At 34.1% G+C, this 18,948-nt stretch overlaps 1 protein-coding gene and 1 long non-coding RNA gene across 2 annotated transcripts in view; one reads left to right on the top strand and one right to left on the bottom strand.

Annotated features, from left to right (window-relative positions):
- Positions 1–1,079: 1,079 nt before the first annotated feature.
- LOC145313849 (uncharacterized) overlaps positions 1,080–18,948 on the bottom strand; it is a 238,241-nt gene continuing 220,372 nt past the window's right edge. The window contains exons 19-25 of the mRNA XM_080153492.1: positions 10,963–11,070; positions 10,388–10,579; positions 9,913–10,048; positions 6,631–6,745; positions 4,463–6,329; positions 4,064–4,147; positions 1,080–3,654 (exon numbers count right to left, since the gene is read on the bottom strand). Coding sequence (XP_080009618.1) covers positions 1,309–3,654; positions 4,064–4,147; positions 4,463–6,329; positions 6,631–6,745; positions 9,913–10,048; positions 10,388–10,579; positions 10,963–11,070 — 4,848 coding nt within the window. The 3' untranslated portion in view covers positions 1,080–1,308. The remainder of the gene's footprint in view (positions 3,655–4,063; positions 4,148–4,462; positions 6,330–6,630; positions 6,746–9,912; positions 10,049–10,387; positions 10,580–10,962; positions 11,071–18,948) is intronic.
- On the top strand, positions 12,150–14,032 carry LOC145313848 (uncharacterized). The gene is made up of 2 exons (XR_013877523.1): positions 12,150–12,493; positions 13,647–14,032. It is a non-coding gene; the product is annotated as an uncharacterized LOC145313848 (long non-coding RNA).

The following is an 18,948-nucleotide window of genomic DNA, read 5'->3' as shown; positions in this document are numbered from 1 at the left end:
TCTAATTTTTGAAAATTTCAAGTTCAAATTTCATCCCCTAAAAGCTTACACTATGCATGATATGAAAAACAAATATTCCTACTTTTCAATTCTTTGCAACTTTGCTTTTATGAAGTCTTTCATAACATCACTCTATATATGATTAATAAAAGCAAACTTGTTCAAAATTTTAAATTAATAATCTTGCTTTTCTTGACATGATTCCTAGTGGATAAAAATTAAACTTAAAATCTTCAAATCTAATTTTCTCAAAAATTATATTTAGTTGGATTTTAAAATTAGCAAAGGGTGTTATTCGACCTATTTACTGATACAATTGCAAAGTCATTTTTGCCTAACACTAAAATAAACTTTTTTCATCTGGCTTCCCAACAGTGATTAGCGAAGATTTTTCTTTCAAAAAGCTGATGGGAAAAGACAGATTACTTTAAGCGCAATTCCACAAATTGAATAATTACAGGACGAATAAGCCAAGTTATAATATGAATTACTATTTGTCCAAGGGTTTGGAGAGGAAAATAGCCTGAAACCATCCTAGGATATTTATACACATCCCCTAATCTTTAGCTTCAGACACAAAAAAATTACTTCTTTATACTTAATATTATATTATATATTATACTTAATATTCTTTATTATAGAATAGTGGCTACGCCCTAAAGAAACCTCTAGTTGAGAAAGAGAGGGGTAGGTTTCTGGTAAAATCCGTAAAGGTTATGTGTTATAAGTAAAAAACAGTAGTAGAACGATAAAAATTTATGTTAACTTAAAAAAAAAAAAATTGTCTATAGTTCTTTTCAATAAGAAATACCCATATTAAGTGAATATTTTCGTTCTACAACTATTTTTAAGCCTTAAAACACACGCCTTTACGGATTCTACCAGGAACCTACCCCTCTCTTTGTCTATGTTAAGATGAGCTGTTTTTATTTTTTTTCTACGTCAATGGTTATAAACCTTCCCAGGACATATGAGAAGCTACATTATCTACGAGATCCATATCGGTTTGGCGGCTGGCAAGAAACTTCAGTATAGACAAACATCCTGTTACTTTAGTATACAGATAAATACATAAAAAATTATATTCCATATTTTATTGATTGCAAATAATAATATAATAGCAAAAATAATGATTATAATAATATATTGATAAAATTACAGTAAATATCACATTTATAGTTATTTGTATGTTACATATAATACATAATTACAAATAATAAAGGTACAGTTTTTGATTTGATTAAACATAATAAAATGATGTCATAGACTATAAGACATAAGTATTTTTTAAAAATTAATAAATTAATTTTAACAATCTGATGCTAAATTGCCTTTATATGTAAATCTTCCATTTTTGTCCGTGGTCCAAATTCCGTGGGGGTGTTTACTATCCCCGCCCTTACTGCTGCCGGGGGGTGCGGGGTATTCCATATTCATGTAGTGATGATTTGACGGGGTGGGGGAGGATGTTGTGATTGATGAAGGGGGTGATATTGATGCTGTTGGCTGCTTGTTTGTGATGCTTCTGACTGAAGGTACAGGCGGTACACCATCTTTAAATTTCATAAAATTAAACCTGGGCGAGGCCAGATTATTAGCAGAACCGCCTTGGCCCGCGTTGGGTGAATAGCCAGAATATTGGGAATCTGTCATGGACCGCCCGTCGCCCTCATCCCGTTTGGGTATGCTGCTGAGCGGAATGTCATTCTTGTTCATGAGCAGCGCTCCTTCTGGGGTCATGTACGGCGGGGAGCTGACACGAGAATGACGTTGAGCATTGCCATGATGACCGTTGGGCTGCCATTTAAGGTCAGGTTTCTTGGCAACAGCCGGGCGTGACATGCGCCTGGAAACAGTTGGTAAGGCGTCCTCAATGGCGGATAAATTATCAAAATTACTCATGTTATCCACAGCAATAGGAGAGTCATCCAAATTTTGTGGCATATGGTGCTCAACCTGAGCCACAGCAATAGTGTTGGACATAATTAGTTTGGAAAGGGGCGGAGCCAACCCGATACTGCGCTCATGGTATACCTCTGTCAGGGGCATGTTGCGCATTTGAGACGTGGGTGCCGGAGGCATAATATGCTCCCCATGATTGTTATCAGTCTTTTGTAGCATAATATTATCTGATTTATCCTTAGGTTGCTTAGTGAGGCTACCTTGGGGGCTATTAGATTCGCCCGTGGGTGGTTCTCTTGTCATAACTCCAGGCTCTAGTCGGGGATTGATGTCCTTCTTGTTGAACTGTAAATGTTGCATTCTTGTTCCCTCAGCTCTAATGCTTAGCTTGTCATTGGATGAATGTTCTAGGGATAGTTTGCTTTTAGCGGCCTCTGCTTGGTAGCCAGATTCTGTAAATATACTTCTAACGCTAACCATGTCATAAGGCAAAGATTCTGCATTTTCATAAATAGCAGATGAGCTCGGAGCCTTGCTGGCGGATGCCATCAGATACTTTCTGAAGCCAGCTCCGATTCCAGCTACACTTGAAGGGTCTGTAACACCTGGACTTAACTTGGATGGCTGTTGGTGCCTACGCAGGACAGTATTCTGTCCGTTTGGAGTATCCCACGGTTCATGCAGGGACCCGGAGCTGCTGACACTTTCAGGACGGCTTAATGGTGAGGGTCTTAGATGACTGGTTGATGAAATGCTGTGCAGTTGTTTGGCATATCCGTATCTACTTGGGGAGTGATATAGCGAAGAATCATGACTTGAATTCATTGAATAATTGCCAGAATATCTGGCCATGCCTCTCATACTTTCCACAGGACTTGGGGTGAAGTTACAATCACTTTCACGTCCTTTTTGATGGTGATAAACACTGTTATGAAGCAAGGTAGACAATGAGGGTTTGTTTGACTGATATGCAGAGCTGATGCTTCCAGTTGGAGAGTCCCCTTGTGACTGACGTCCATCAGGTTCACCTCTGTTCCTGGCATAGGAGGAAAATGCGCCACCAGCCTCCAGAACAAGATCACTCTTGCGCGGTGCTGGGAAAGGTGGAATTGTTGGAGGTGGACTTGAGGAGTCTGCTAAAGACACAGGATCAATATTATCATCCTCCATTGAGTCACAAGAATCAACATCAATAGACCTGGGAGCTTCATCTGTATCAAATAGAGCAATAAGGGCCTGCAGGGCAAATTGGATCTGACGCTTGTTTGAATTTCTGCTTGTCTTGAGCATAACATCTTCCCGTCCAACCTCCATGAGGTCAAACCCAAGGCTGGCAAGCAGTTCATGGCATCCAGGTACACGCCACAGCTTCACATTGACACCAACCTTCTGGCTCTCAGATTCTAGATCCCGGGGTCCGAACTCGCTGATTACTTGTCTGAACAGTGCCATGATTTCATCAGCTGACTCTGGGCTGGACAGGATGCTTGACAAAGCTGTCCAAGAATTGGCCGACAGGGCCAGTATTGCCTGGAGGCTGGCACTGCACTGTGTCAACCTTTCTCCGGGGTCATTTTGGGGGAAGAAAACGGCGGCTGGGATACCATTGGCCGCAGGCTCGAATCTGAAGCCGACAGACATGAGAAGGTCTTTCCATCCCTCAACGCTACCGACCTTGTTCTCAATGCTCTTCTGAGAGGTGTACATGGCGTTCTTGTAGCCACGGTTGATTCTTTGTAGGGACTTCTCAACCTAAAATAAAAAAAGGTTTAAATCTTCAATTGATAATTATTGTGTATAAAGTTATTCAATTAAAATTTTAAAACTTTAACTGTTTGAAATCAAACAAACTTAAAATGTCTTTTTATAATGGATATATTATTGAATGGATATTACACCAGATTTTCATATTTTCTAATAAAGTGAAACTCGTAGCGGACTAAAATAACAATACACCTTTCCTCCTATTGGATTTATGGACTGACCAATAAATGAGTTCCATGTTAGCAACCTAAATTGACGACAATTTTTCCCTGTCTTAATATATCCATATTCTAAACAAAATGCCTACTAATTAAAATACTTCTTATTTAAATGTTTTGTAACTATATTTATACATCAATATGCTTTCATGATTAAAATGAAATAAAAAATAACTTACCAAATGTAAAGTAACTCTAAGAGCATCTCTACAAGTATCTGGTGTTGAAATAATTTCTCTCAGTGCCTGTCCCATCAATGCAACCTAAAATGAAAATAATTTTATATTTTCTTGTTGTCTTTTCTGATTTAACTTTAAAATGTTCAATGTTTTTTTTGCAGATTGTCAATTATGAACTTCATATAGCTCAATATTAAATCTATTCGGGTTGCCCATAACTTATATAGAGAAAGGGGGGGGGGGGGAGATAAGGAAAATTGCCTAAACTACCCCAAGATATTTATAAAGTTTCCCTAAAAAGTAAAACCAATATGGACCAGCAATTTAGAGTTCTAAATCTTCAAACAAAAAAAAAACAATGAGTTAAATATTTTCCTTGAAAAAATGCAAAAAAATTACCTTATTGTTAAGCTTAATATCTTGCCCAACAAGCATGAAACCAGACCAGTTAGCAGGATGCTGGAAATACTTGGTTGTCTGTACAGCTGTCATAGCTTCAGCAAGTGCCCGGCTAACTCGTGATCCTTGCAGCAGAGATGAGTACAAAGCTTTCATAATCAGCTTGACAGCTGTTTCAGGTACAGGCCAGAGGCTGATTAGCACACACTGTGCCCCAGCTGCTAATAAAGCCCGCGAAAGGCCTATAACTCCATCAGCTGTTGCGACGCCATGTTTGTCACGTGTATAACAGCTTGACAGGACAACAAGCTTGGCTGATAGCTTTAGCTTTAATATATCAGCAGCTGTTAATAGATATTCAGATAATGCGGGAAGTTCAATTGTTCCATCGGATTTCAGGTCTTCTTCTTCATGAATTGTATCATTTTGAACTGAGAAACGTCTGCTTGACAATGCCCTCTCTGAAGAAGGTGATCTTGACTCAATAAACTCTCCTGGCGACATCACTATTGCAGATAACTTCCAGGAAACATGACAAGAAAAGTGGACACATTCAGCTGATGAAATTTCAGACAGAATATTGTCTTTGTTAGCATGGCTGCCTATGAATGGTTTATTTTGCAGGATTTCTCCCACAATTTTAGCTTCTTGCTCAGCATGGGGTATGTCATGCCAGCCCCAGTGATCTGTTACAGAGCTGGGAATCTTGGGGTTGCCAATAACCAAAGCTTGTGTTTTGTCCTCTGCTGATTTAGAGCTAACCTGCTTGGGTTTAGGTCCGCGATTTTTGAGATTTGTTAAGCTTGGTACGACCAACAAGCTAAATCTTTCACATAAATATTCACTATTGTGTGAGCCTTTCAGAACAGGGAAGGGGACAAGGTAAAGATCTCCTTCTAAGACCAGAATAAGTTCGCAAGGACAACCTTCAGGTAAATCATCCTCCATGGGTTCAATCAGCAGTTGGTACAAGTTACGCAGGGAGGAATGCCCTTGCCAGCCAGAGCGACGAGATCTTGTACTTCCTGCTCTAGAGTTAGCTCCTCCATGGCCACTTTTGACACTTGCTCTATCTCCCAAACTTCCAACAGAAAACAAGGAACTTAGGGAGTAAGAAGAGGCATTCATTCTTGATGATCTGTTGACCATTCTCAGAAATCCAGTCCTGTCACTTTCTTGATTCAGTTTATCACCAAGTTCTTCTAAGTGATTTGACCAAACTCCATTGGAGGATTTTCTTTCTGGCTGATCAGCTGATTCAATGTCGTCGTCATCATCATTGCCATTATGATCAACATCAACAGAATCAATGCCAAGTGATGATCTGACACTTTGGATATAATTCTCAAGAATATTTGGCTCTCTGTCACTATCAGGCTTCTCGAAATTATCAGCATCCTCTGATAGTTTAGTAGCATGAAATTTGACAACACCTCTGGTTGGAATAATCAACCAGGAGTATAAATAACCAGCAGCTAAGCTGTAATATAAAACAGATGCTTTTTGGCGGTTGACCAACTTTTCCAGATCTTCAATTGATTTAGGCTGTTCTTGTGAAGAATTCATTGCATTCATGGCCCTTGATCTTAGGCGTCTGTTCCTTACTTGATTACTTTCATTAACAAGATCTTGCAGAGCTCTATTTCTGCTTCTTTCAGCCATTATTAATGCTTCTGTATGCCTGTTAAGCAAGACCAAAATCCTTTGTAGGGATTGATAACATGCTGTTTGTAGGTCATATAGGGATAGTTTGTACTCTGTTGATCCCTTGACATCCTGACGAATGTTTTCAAAGAGCCTGCTGGCAGTATCCAGCTGATCTCTGGCGCCTTCCAGGTCACGGTTCTGCCACAGGGCTAAGCCAAGTCTAAAAATAATAATAAGTATTTATTTTTTATCTATAAAGTAGCTCAGCTATATCAGATAGCTCAGCTGTATCAGAGAGAATATATTAAGGCAATTTTTTTATTGTTATTATTAGATGTTAAATGCTTATAGTTTATAGTTTAGCAGAGAATTGTATTTATTCCTTTACTTTTATCTAATTTAAAATTACTAATTTACTCAAGTAAAAGAAATTTTTTTTTAACTATCTGACTTATAAACGGTAGGACAGATACCTCAGTTCAAGAGTAGCTGCGCTGGTTCAAATGAGTTGCCGGCCTTACCTATGACGTATTCTGGCTTCATCTTCTTTCCTAAGCAGCTGTTCTGCGATGGAGAGGCCTTGTTGTAGGTATACTACACTGTCCGCCAGGTTGCCATGCAGGTACTCCAGGCGTCCTGCAAATATAATATTCAGTTATGACTGTTAAAAGTTTCTATAGCAAAATCCTGAATACTAAAGTAGTAAGATGTGTGTATTTGTGTATGTGTGTCTATGTCCAGTATGATCATGTAATCAGTGATAGTTAAGAATTCTTTGTGATTATAAGGTTAAAAATAATCTAATTTTACCTATAACTATATCTTTACTATATACTAATTATATTTGAAAAATAAGTATAGAAAATATTATGACCGGGGAAAAATTGTCGTCATTTTAGGTTGCTGACATGGAACTCATTTATTGGCCAATTCGTTCATCCAGAAGGAGAGGATGGGGTAAAAGGTTTGGATGGGGGGTATCGTTATTAAGAGATATAAGTTTTCCGGAATTGTAATGTAGGGAGTAGATTTGAAATCTGCATCAAATTTTAAGGATTTTTTATAAAATTCGTTTTTTGTATAATTCTTTATCTAAAAGCGGAAATACAAATTAAGTTAATTAATTTTGGCATCTGTGATTGGTGGATTTAAAAAATCTGCGCTCTGATTGGATGTCGTACATCATTCAACCAATTAGAGCGCAGGTAGTTTAAAATCCACCTATCCTATTGGTCAAAATTAATTAACTTAAAATGTATTTTCGCTTTTAGATAAAGAATTTTACAAAAAACGAATTTTATAAAAAATCCTTAAAATTTGATGCAGATTTCAAATCTACTCCCTACATTAAAATTCCGGAAAACTTATATCTCTTAATCGTTATATATGCTCGATGCAAGTTCCATTTGAACATGAAAATCTGGTACACTATTTTATCTCTCTAAATAAATTATGAAAATACAAAAATTAAAAAGATGCATAAATTAAGAAGTCCAGTTATAATGTATTAAGGCTTGCAACCCTTCCTGAAGCTTAATTCATCATACCATAGCAAAAAAGGAGAAAAGACTTTGAGAGTAGGAGATTACAAGGTTGTCGAAAAGGATTAGTGTTAGAATATACATAGGTTTGAACTAGTACGTATATCCTCTTTTATAAAGTAGTAAGTTTCTTGTTTGAAGCTCAAGATTTCAATAACTACTGAACCGATTTAGAGAAGCTTCACATAGAACCAAGAGTTGTTTTAGGGTATCTCATTTTAAGATTTAAGTCTTTTAGGATTTAAAGCTATTCTTTTAATCTTTGAATGCATACTCATAGCCCCTATATATTAGGGGTGTATCCTCTAGTACTCTATAAAAAAAGTACTTTATTTTAATATCCGCGGAAAGCTATCTATAGTACCTTGCGATAAATAACTATTATCTCCTTAAGAGCTTAACAAAATAACCTAAAGTTATACAGCAAAATAAAAGAAAACAACTTCTGATTAACAGGAAAAAGGTCAAAGCTAAACCCTTTATATTATCATTGAGTTCATTGTTCTCTGCTGTTATGGATATCTTTGCTTGGAACCTATTTATCAAGATCAATTTGATTAATTAGAGTCCACATTAATTAACTCTCTCCTTATAATAGAGCTACATAGATAGAGGGCTAGTAGCTTTAATTAACTCTTTTTGCTGACTTCTTACCCCTTTGAAAGCAGAGCCTCTAGACGATAAGGGCACAGCCGCTAATAACTATATAATAGCGTACATTTATTTAATCTGTGAAACTCTCTATATCTAATACGCCTAATTATACTCAATACTTCTTTAGGATTTATACACTATCTATATCTAATAAGTCTAATTATACCAGGGAGGTTGGGGACATTGGGCTGTTTAACACAATAGCCCCTCAAAGTTTTATAATTACATTTTCTTATTCATTGGCTCAATAACTTTAGGGACTTATATTTAATTTGGATTAGATGCTTCATTAAGTTGAGTGTCGAAACGTTTCAACCACTATTTGTAATCTACATAAGGGGTAATTTTGTGTAAATTCATTGAGGTTGTTTATCGATTTTTTGGCAATTGTCTTATCTCTTTAGATTCCTGATTATACTCAATACTCTATATCTAATAGGTCTAATTATAAGCCTACTTTATATATATAATAATACATGCTCCTTACACAATACACTGCCCACAAATAAAAACGCAACTAACATTTTTTGCCACAAACAGCAATCATTAAACTAACTGAAAACGAGCTTTTTAAATATTCATTAAATGTTAATCATGTACAGTGGAAATATCTTAGTAGCGAAAATAATCAATAACCACGTTCATTTGTCTGTATTTCCATCTAACTCAGTATTTTTTGACAAATTTTTAAATACATAGATATTGTAGAACTACTTATGGACATATTAATCCTTGTTTTTAAAGGAATTTGGCAAGTGCTTAAAATATAATTATTAATATGTATAAAAAATCAGCTTCTCAGAATGAATAGAGAATTTTTAAAGATTTTAATGATAGGATCTTTTTAATGAGAGTTTTTTGGGCTTTGATTTTTTTTCTGGCATAAAAGATAAGGCATTATGGTTAAATCTTTGTGTAATTATTATGCAGCTTATCCAGTTAGGTACTTGTAGGTTCCCTGTGTTTTAGAATAGAAAATATACTGCAATATATTTATTTAAATATGGATTTTTTAAAAGTATAATTTGTTGATAACTGGTTTTAAAATGTATATCATACAATTGTACTAATCTTATACTGTTCTCACTTAAAACTTTTGGTACCAGAGTAATTAACAGTCCAATGACTCCTCCTTCCCTGATGATAATATTGTACTATTCTTATTGTATTCTAACATTAAAAATCAATTAGAAATTATAAATATATCAGCAGAATAACTTCATTAAACCAAGTTGACTAATAAGAAGATAATCAAAAAACTAACATTTATCAAAGAAAAGTCTTCTTAATACAAAGAAAACTATTTATATATCTAACTAATATCTATGCAGTTAAATGATTAATACAATTAAAAGGTGCATAAATCGTTGCTTAATTGTTGATTAAATTGATATTATTGATCCAAGATTAAATTATTTTTTACTATCAATTTAATTTTTTCTTTCGTTGGTAAGCTACAAAGAGTTTAAGATTCGAAAAATTTTAATTTAAAGATCTGATCCAGGAATCTAAGGGATAAGACAATAACCGATAAATTGATGTACATCTCCAATGATAATACATAAAATCACCCCTTCTGTAGATTACAATTAATGTCAATAATCTTACCTAAATTGCCTAAAGCCTTGATCTTGGCGACCCTATCATTGACGAGGGTGGCAATGCTGAGCCCCTGCTCGTGGTAGGTCTTCGAGGTGTCGTGCTCCTTCATTTCTTCATACACACACCCGAGATTCAAATGGGCCTGAAATTAAAAACAATTTTTTAACAATTGATATAGAATACGTGGATATTTAGACAGGGTAATATTTTTCGTTAATCTATGTTGCTAATATGGACCTCATATATTGTCAGTTCGTTCATCCAATAGAACGGGACGGGATGGGGTAAAGGGTGTGACTGGAGGTTAGCGTATTTTTTTTAGAGTACATCTGGCGCAACATCCAAGTAAATATATTGATTGCTTTAACAAACAAAATGAATGAAATATCATAAATGAAGAATGAAAGATAACTACGGTAAAAATCGGCAATAGGTTTTGTATTTTTTATTGGCGTATTTTCTTCTTTTAATAAATGTTAACCTGTATTTGTCCCTCTCTATCTCCCATACTTTGTGCCAAGCCTAGATGTTGTGTGTGATACTTGAGGGCGGTGGAGTGGTCCCCCATGCTCTGGTACACCTCGCCTAGGCCGCGTAGCGCCCCAGCTTCCTCGTGCTGGGCGCCATGTTGCCGGGCAATGCTCACACGATGCTGGATGCAGTTGACCGCCTGGTTACAGATAGGTACTTAAATATTTTTCCCGCCAAATTGAGATAATTTAACAGCAAATGAGTGAAAGGACAAAAACTTAGAAAAAAAGAAGTAAATTGAACCTAGAAAAGAATAATGAATTAAGAAGAGAAAAAATGAAATTTAAATACTAAGGACGCTTTTTTCAAAATATTAATTTTGTAGGTTGGGGGATTGGATCCAGCCACTCTTACATTAAAAAGTTAAAATAACGCCTCTCTAATTGTCTGTATAACACACTCTGAAGCTTACACCCCTATGATTTGGGTTTAAAAGGGGGGTGTCACGCCCTTATATACTTAAAGTGAACTTTACAAAAAAATACAATATGAAATAAATTTATCAATAAATAAGTATCATTCCTGTTCATAATTGCTGAGAAGGCGGTGAATATCTCCGAGCTCACCATACGCCGACGAACCCTCCAGAGGTTCCAGGTCGTGAGAGATCACCAGCCGCTTCTCAAAGCATACCTGGAAGAAAATATTATTAGTTGAAGTATGCAGGGCGGGGACATTTGGCTGCTTATTACACTAGTCCCAAAAGTTTTATTATAACGTTTTCTGATTCGTTGGCATGTTTTGGGACTTATATTGAATACTAAAAGAAGTTAACAAATAAACATTAACAAATAAAACAAATTGAAAAATAAGTTCTTTGTACTAAAAATGTCAAAAATGAGCGCTTGGTCAGTTTTACTGGCTAAATTTTAAAAATAAGATTAAAAATTGAAATAATTTAGGTTAATTTATGTTCCGTTCAACCCTCCATACAAGAAAGGTAGTAAACATTTCAGATTTTATATCATGTTCATACAAAATAGAATTTCTTATTATTTTTAAGGGATCAGTCAAAGAAATGTCGTCACTTTAGCTTGCTAACATGAACATCATTTATGGGTTAGTTCGTTTATTCAGTAGGGAGGGGAGGGGGTAGATGGCAGGGAGGAAGGGAGGGGACAATGGATCGAATATTCATATTTTAGGAGTCTCAGACTTTGGGGACTGGCTTAAAGGGAATGTGCATGAATTTAGCAGTTTCTGACTGACTTTGGGGACTAAAATATGAATGACGTCACGAGAAATCATGCAACATGACGGGGCATTCTTATGCTAACTAGCGCAATAATAAAAATGTAAACAATAAACAAACAGACAGAAAATTTTTTACTTTAATTGTTTTAAAATCATAATGAAAAAATAATTATGGAATATTTGTTTGCAGTTATGATTATAGAAATTATTGTATTTATTTTTTTAAATTAATAATTAAATTGCTTTTAGATATCTTTCATTAATCAAATTTAAAATAAATTAGTTATAAAGTAGCTACGCTAATAGAATATATTTTCTGCTGTTGATTATAGCTCAGTGTATGGCAACATTAGAAAGAAATACATACACAAACAAGCGTCTCAATATACACACACATTTCTGAATAAAAATTTAGTGACACGTGGCGATTTTTGGTTTCATTTTTCAAATGTTTTATTGACAAGATATAATATAATATTTGTATCCTTTTATATATAGTAATACGTTTTTTGAATGTTGATATAGTTCTCCATTTTAGAGGGCATTACATTACAAGATAAAATTTAGTCTAGTGATGATTTTATAAAAATTTTAAAAGCGAAGCTTTTTATAATTTAAGGGTCGGTCTGTCCGTACGTCTGTCCATTACGGTTAGCTCATTTTGTTAAATTAAACAGATTAGAATTGTCCTATCAATTTTAAACTTTACATGATGATTTCTATAACAATTAGGTATGACTTGAAAACCGAAGCAACTCTATAAGAATCTTTAATATTTTTCAGATGAAATCTTGTGTAAAATGCAAACAAGCAGAAAATGTGATACTGCCTAGGTTTCCAGGAGAACAACAAAATGGTTACGGTAAATATACATTTTTTATCAAAACAAAGTTGACAATTACCAAAGCATAGAAATTTAAATATTAAGAAAATATGTTGTAATTAATGGAATGTTAGGAAGGGAAAGACATACAGATTGAAATTTTTATTCATACTGTACCTTTGCCACTAATTATTAACAGTTAGAAGATTGCTTTTCGGTTATCATTTCATTCTTATCAGGTACCTAATTTTGAGAAAAGTAAGGGAATAGTGAATAGTCCCTTACGTAACATCGCCCCATATGGGGCTATTCTTCGTATTTTAAAATGGCTTTTTATAGGTTATTTTAGGTTAGGCTAGGTTAGGTTAGGTTATATTGGGTTAGATGATTGGCCCACAGGGTTAGGTAATGGCCCGTTGGGTTAGAGCCTCCCGCAGGAGCTATGAATAGGAAAAAAGCTACTGTGAAAAATACGAAGAATCGCCCCATATGGTGCGATGTTACGAAAGGGACTATATCCAAAAGTAATGTCCAGTTATGGTTTTAAAAAGCGAAGCTTTCTATAATTAGGGTCGGTCCATACGTCCGTCCGTACGTCCGTCTGTCCGAGATAGATAGCTTTTATTCGTTAATTTAGGCATGTTAGAATTGTCCTATCGATTTCAAACTTTGCATGATGATTCCTGTAGTAGTAAGGTACGATTTAGAAAGCGTAGCAACTCTATAATCATTACCAGAATGTCCGTACGTCCATTTTAAACATGTTGATTTTTCTACTTTTTTAACCACAAATTTTTATGTGATCTAATTATCCGTTTGATCTGATTTTTGGTATATTGATTCCTGGAACAACAAAGAACAATATTTTAAGCAAAGCAACTCTATAATCAAGTCCTAAAAGTGTAAGTATGTCCATAAACATTATGCTGTATCAAGCAGTTTATCAACAAATTTACTTACAATTTTGCTTCGAATCTTATACTTCTATATTCTGATTATTCAGTTCAGACACTATACAAGTGTTAATGTCCGTTTGTCCTACCGTTTCAGTGCTTCGCTTTTATGGATGTTGTCATCCTTGTTTAACTAGGTAGCAGTAGGTAATAATTTCATTGGTATTTATATTAGTTCCGAATTAATATTTTTGCCTTTCAGTAAAGCCTATAAATACTAAAAAAAATATTTATTTCAGATGACTAACAAAGAGAAAATTAGCTTTCCTGAAAGAAGATGTTATTGATATGGTGCGAACGTGCAAGAAAGAATTTAAGTTACATCACGGAGGGTATCTGCAGCGTGTAGGGGTGGTCCGTAGTTTGACATTTACATAATTTTATTTTTTTTAAAGCGAAGCTTTTCTATGATTACGGTCGGTCCGTCCGTACGTCCGTCCATCCCTCAGTCACAGAGAGTTAGCTCTTTTTGTTAATTTAAACAGGTTAGAATTGTCCTATCGATTCCAAACTTTGCATGATGATTCCTGTAATAGTTAGGTACAATTTAGAAAGCGTAGCAACCCTACAATCAATACCAGAATGTCCGTACATCTATTTGAAACATGTCGATTTTTAACTTTTTTGATAACAAATTATCCGATTCTTCAGATTTTTTGAAAACTGATTCCTATTATACAATGTTATAAGCAAAGCATCTCTATAAACAAGTCCTAGAAATTTAAGTATGTCCTTAAACAGTATTATCTATTTATGCAGTTTTGCAACAAATTTACTTACAATATTGTTTGTACTGAAGCATTAATATTCTGCTAATTCAGTTCAGGGTAGCCCCTTTCGTGACAACACCCCTTAAGGGGAGTTTCTTTGTATTTTCACAGTAGCTTTTCTCCTATTTCCAGCCCCAAGCAATTTTGAAAATACGACGAATCGCCCCTTAAGGGGTGTTGCCACGAATGGGACTATACCCATAAATCATTTTTGATTCAATTGTTTTATATTTACCTAACAATTCTATTGTGATATGATATATACATATATGTATTATTTAAGTAGATTTTGTAGTTATTTTATTAATTTTTAATACAATTGTTTTAACTGATTCTTGTTTATTATTTATTACGATTTAGAAACCATAAAAACTGTTACTAGAAAATCTGTACGTCCATTTATAACATGCTCATACACATATAGTAAGCTGCGCTAATATCCAATAAAAAGTAGTAAGTTTTGTTTATTTATAGCTTAAGAATTTGGTTACCAATCCGATTAAGTTCTACATTTTAGGGAAGATGCATAAAGGTCCTGAAATCCTTTTAGACTGTTTTTATCATTAAAATCTTAAGATGGTTTTATGCTATTTTTCTACGCTAAATTCTAAAACTAATATTCCTTAGTAAATGAATTGCTACCAAGTTCTTTATCTTGATAATCAGAGGCTATTAGTAAAGTAGAATTTGGGGGATGGTGCATTTTGAATTAAAATTAATTAAAAAATGAATAAATTTCCAATAAAAGTTGCACTATCAGAAATACTCGTTTTATCTGGAATTATCTGGTTTTTCAACCTTAAAGTGTCACAACTATAAAATTGAATTAATTGCCCATTGTCCCCTCCCTTCCTCCCTGGGTAGATGGGGATTATCTTTATTTATGCCTCGGACTTATTGGACAGTTGAAAATAATATTTCTTATCAAGGATTGTATCATTGTCTTTATTCACATCAGTTATGGAATGATATTTATAAATATAATACAAATGTTTTGCCCAAAGAGAATTACACGGAGAAGGTTCAACCCAAAAAGTTGTCTAGATGGGTATCATCCACAACACCCACCCACCCGCTGGACGTCCTTGCCTGTATCTCTGGCTCTAATTTCCCTGTTTTATATGAACACTTCAAGAGTGAAGCAAAGCGTGCTTAATATGAAACAAAGAAGATTTGTGCAAGAAAAAAGCTCTCATACTCTGCTTTCATATAAAACAAGTACAACTAATATCTACAAATGAGTGCGTTCATAACACCCCAAAAATCTGTTATAAAGCTTTCCTATTCGTTGGTATATTAACTTTGGGGACTTATTGATTGGTTGGCTCATTAATTTGAGTCTACACAATGCAGTTATTTAGTTTATCATCATTGGCGATGTACATAAAGAAATCATTGACCATTGTCTTTCTACTTTCTCCTTTATCCTCTAAAACTGCCACAGTGGAACAGTTTAAAGAGAAGCTTCGTTTGACTAAAAACTTGACTATGCCATTTGAAGCTGAAAATTGCATTTATACATACATTTATGCAATATGCATCGGATTTAAATGCGCAACATTTTAGCAAGCTTTACACAATGTTATCAATAAAGGAAGGCAATTTGATTTTTATGCAAAGAAAAAGACAACTTCCTTTTGTTTTCAAGCCCAATTTTGATTTTTTCTAATGTCAAGGGAGTCATTTATTTTAGCTAATAACTTATTCTCTGGTGAAAACCATTTCTGATTTATTTGTACTGATCAAATTTTTATTAATTAACAAGGGTGCAATATGAGAAAGTATAGGTCAATGGACGATAAATTAAAATTTCTCCCTTTTTATATATCCTGCTTTTTAGTATTAAAGCTACTCTTTAATTTGAAATGTCCGTATGACCGTAAGAAATGTGATTTTCTTGGCTCCTATTCAAGATAGATAGCTGAAATTTTTAGTCTAGGTTCCTATGACGTAAACCCATCTAATCTAAACATTGTTTTGTCCATCTGTCTGTTATTTGGAGTGCTAGATCGATCCCTAGATTTTTCAAGTTTTCGTGATTTTCTCAATTCCTTTTCAATATAGAGGACTGAAATTTTCAGGTATTAATCAATTTTACGTTCTACATATTTTCAATAAGTTTTTTTAAGATTTGTTTATTAATTGGGTTGCTAGATCGATTCCTAGATTTTTATGTTTTCGTGGTTTTCTCTAATCCTATTCAGGATTGACAACTGAAATCATCAGGGATTGAATATGCTCATATTCTACATATTTCCATCAAGCTTAATTAAGATTTTTAATTTTTCTTGATTTTAAAGGTTGCGTGATTTCCCTATTTCATCAAGTTTAATGTTTATTGTATGACACTGCTCTATAGTAAATTTTATCCCGATATCCATTCATAATTTTTTATCTTCACTTATCTTATGAATGTTGTCATCCTTTTTTAGCTTATTAGAGGGAAAAAAGCGGATGAATTAAAAATATTTGATGTAGAACGTAATGAGGAAAATTAATTATTAAAGCTACATTAAAGAAAAACAATGAGAATGTACAACATAGCTAAAAGGTAGAAAGCCAGACTTAATAGAAAAAGCATTCTTTAATAGCAATAGCAAAAGAGACATAGATGTTTAGTGTTTTATAAAAAAGCAAAAAATTATGCAATATGATAAGATTATAACTGAAAGCTTCAAATTATTAATGCAGCAACACATTTTCACTCCAGACAACTACCTGGTTCCAGTGTTTGGCACCGTTTTGGTCTGCTAGCAAATTGCTTTGTGCTATTTGGTAGCGACTTGGATGTGTTGATATTTTCGATGCCATTGGCTGATATTCGAAGACCCAATTGAAAGTCTGCACAAGGTCCACGGGATGAAGACATACAGTTATTCAATTCCTTTCCCCTCTATTGCTTTGCTTAAATATAACACTTAATTCAATGTTATGATAATTTCGCGGAGGTGTTTGAACACTCCACATATATATGTTTTGTATTTGAGCAGAGCAATGATGGGACAAAGTTTAGCTTGGTCATATAATACCAGAAATAAAAGTATTAACAATTAACACACATTTTTTCAAATTTTTAAAGACAGAAGACATGTTATTTCAACAAACTATTTAAAAAAATTTTCTCGTATTTATTCGAATCCGGTGGATAGGAACCGGTTCTCATCCATACGAAAAAACTATGTCTAGCATCGTATTATATCCAGTTTTCTACGAATATAGAAATGTACAATCATAAGATTAAAACTAGTTTTTATAGCCGGAGCCTCCGGCACCTCGGGGCTAAAAAAACTAGTTTTAAGTTCAAATAAGTTATTACAAGGTCTATCATACCTTTATTCTAATAAAGTACAAAGAAAAAAATAGCTAAAGAATTTCTCTAGAAAGCTACAATGGACTTGTTTCTGCCTATTTTAATCCCTTTACAATGCAAGAAAGAAAAGGCTAGAAAGACATTATGAAAAATGAAAACAAGAACAAATTTATCCAAAATTCGTGAACTTAAATGTGCTATTATTATGTGAACATAATATGGCTATCATGTCATTATCAGAAGAGCGTTACAGTTATGATAAAACATCATACCTCTTGACTATTAATATTTCAATCATGGCTAATTTTATTGAATGTCCTAAAGTTGAAATAAAACATTGAATTGGAAATAAACACCTTTGAAAATCAAATTACTTCAATGGACTAAGTTCTAGAGTGGCTATGATTAAAATAAAAGATTATATGAGAAAGAGAGAGAGAGAGTGAGAGAGAGAAAGAGAAAAGGTGGTAAGAGGGAGGAAAATGTGATTAATCAAGCTTTGTATCCCTAAATTTAAACTGTTATGAAAAATTGCCTCAGCTCAGCCCTGCAAAAAAAATTGACGGATACTCCAAAGTTCGCCCAGAGGCCTTGCCGAGGCATTTCTATACATCTTTTCATATCAAGTAGTATAAGGATAGAACATTAGCAAGTAAAACATTCCCCCCCCCCCCAATTTCTGTCTTATGTAGCATATTTTTAGAAGCATAGAATATCCAAACTTAAAAAAAAATTATGGATTATTTTCAGATACAAAAAAAGAATAAATATAGTGGAGATGATTTAGACAGGTTTGGTTCTGTTAGCACCTGCAGGATTAGGGGTTCAAAATAAAAGTGATAAAGCTAAAAACTAAAGGCTATGTACACCTTGGTTTAAGTAGTTGTTTTGTATTTAAAGACAGGATGTATAACACTAAACACCAGAACATAATTGCTTATACACATTACGTATCATACAGGCTGCTAAATAAAAATATAAGCCTAAAGACCTTAAGTGACATAAGTTTTACAGTTTATTTGCAGACCTGCTATGTAGAAATTCTACTGTAATTATGTTTAAGTGTTTAGTTCTGAAAATCAATAGAGCAAAAAGTGGCTTAGTTCAGTTATAATGATAATAAAAACAAGGATAACTAAGTTTATTTTAGGGAAGCTATACCATATACTACAATTAAATATATTAACAATATAGAATAGTAGTAAGTATTTTTGTCTGTCAGTTAAAAGCTTACTTGAAGTCTATATTTTTTTCTACTTTTAAAAGATGAAAGACGCCTCTAGAGGCTTGGAGCGCAGCCGCTATTTTAGGCTTAAGTATAATGAAAACTTTAATGTTTTCCTTACTTCATATTCCATACCTAAATTATTTATTGTTGAAAATTGTAGCAAAAGATTTGCTGCCCTGCTAAAAAAAACAAATTAGACTACTTCAAAGTATTAAAATTGCTTTCTCTCTCTG

The sequence above is a fragment of the Acartia tonsa genome, chromosome 3, assembly GCF_053477335.1.
Source record: "Acartia tonsa isolate MP-2025a chromosome 3, ASM5347733v1, whole genome shotgun sequence".
Lineage (NCBI taxonomy): Eukaryota > Metazoa > Arthropoda > Copepoda > Calanoida > Acartiidae > Acartia > Acartia tonsa.
Note: the sequence above shows the minus strand (reverse complement) of the source record. Positions and strands in the feature narration are given on the sequence as shown.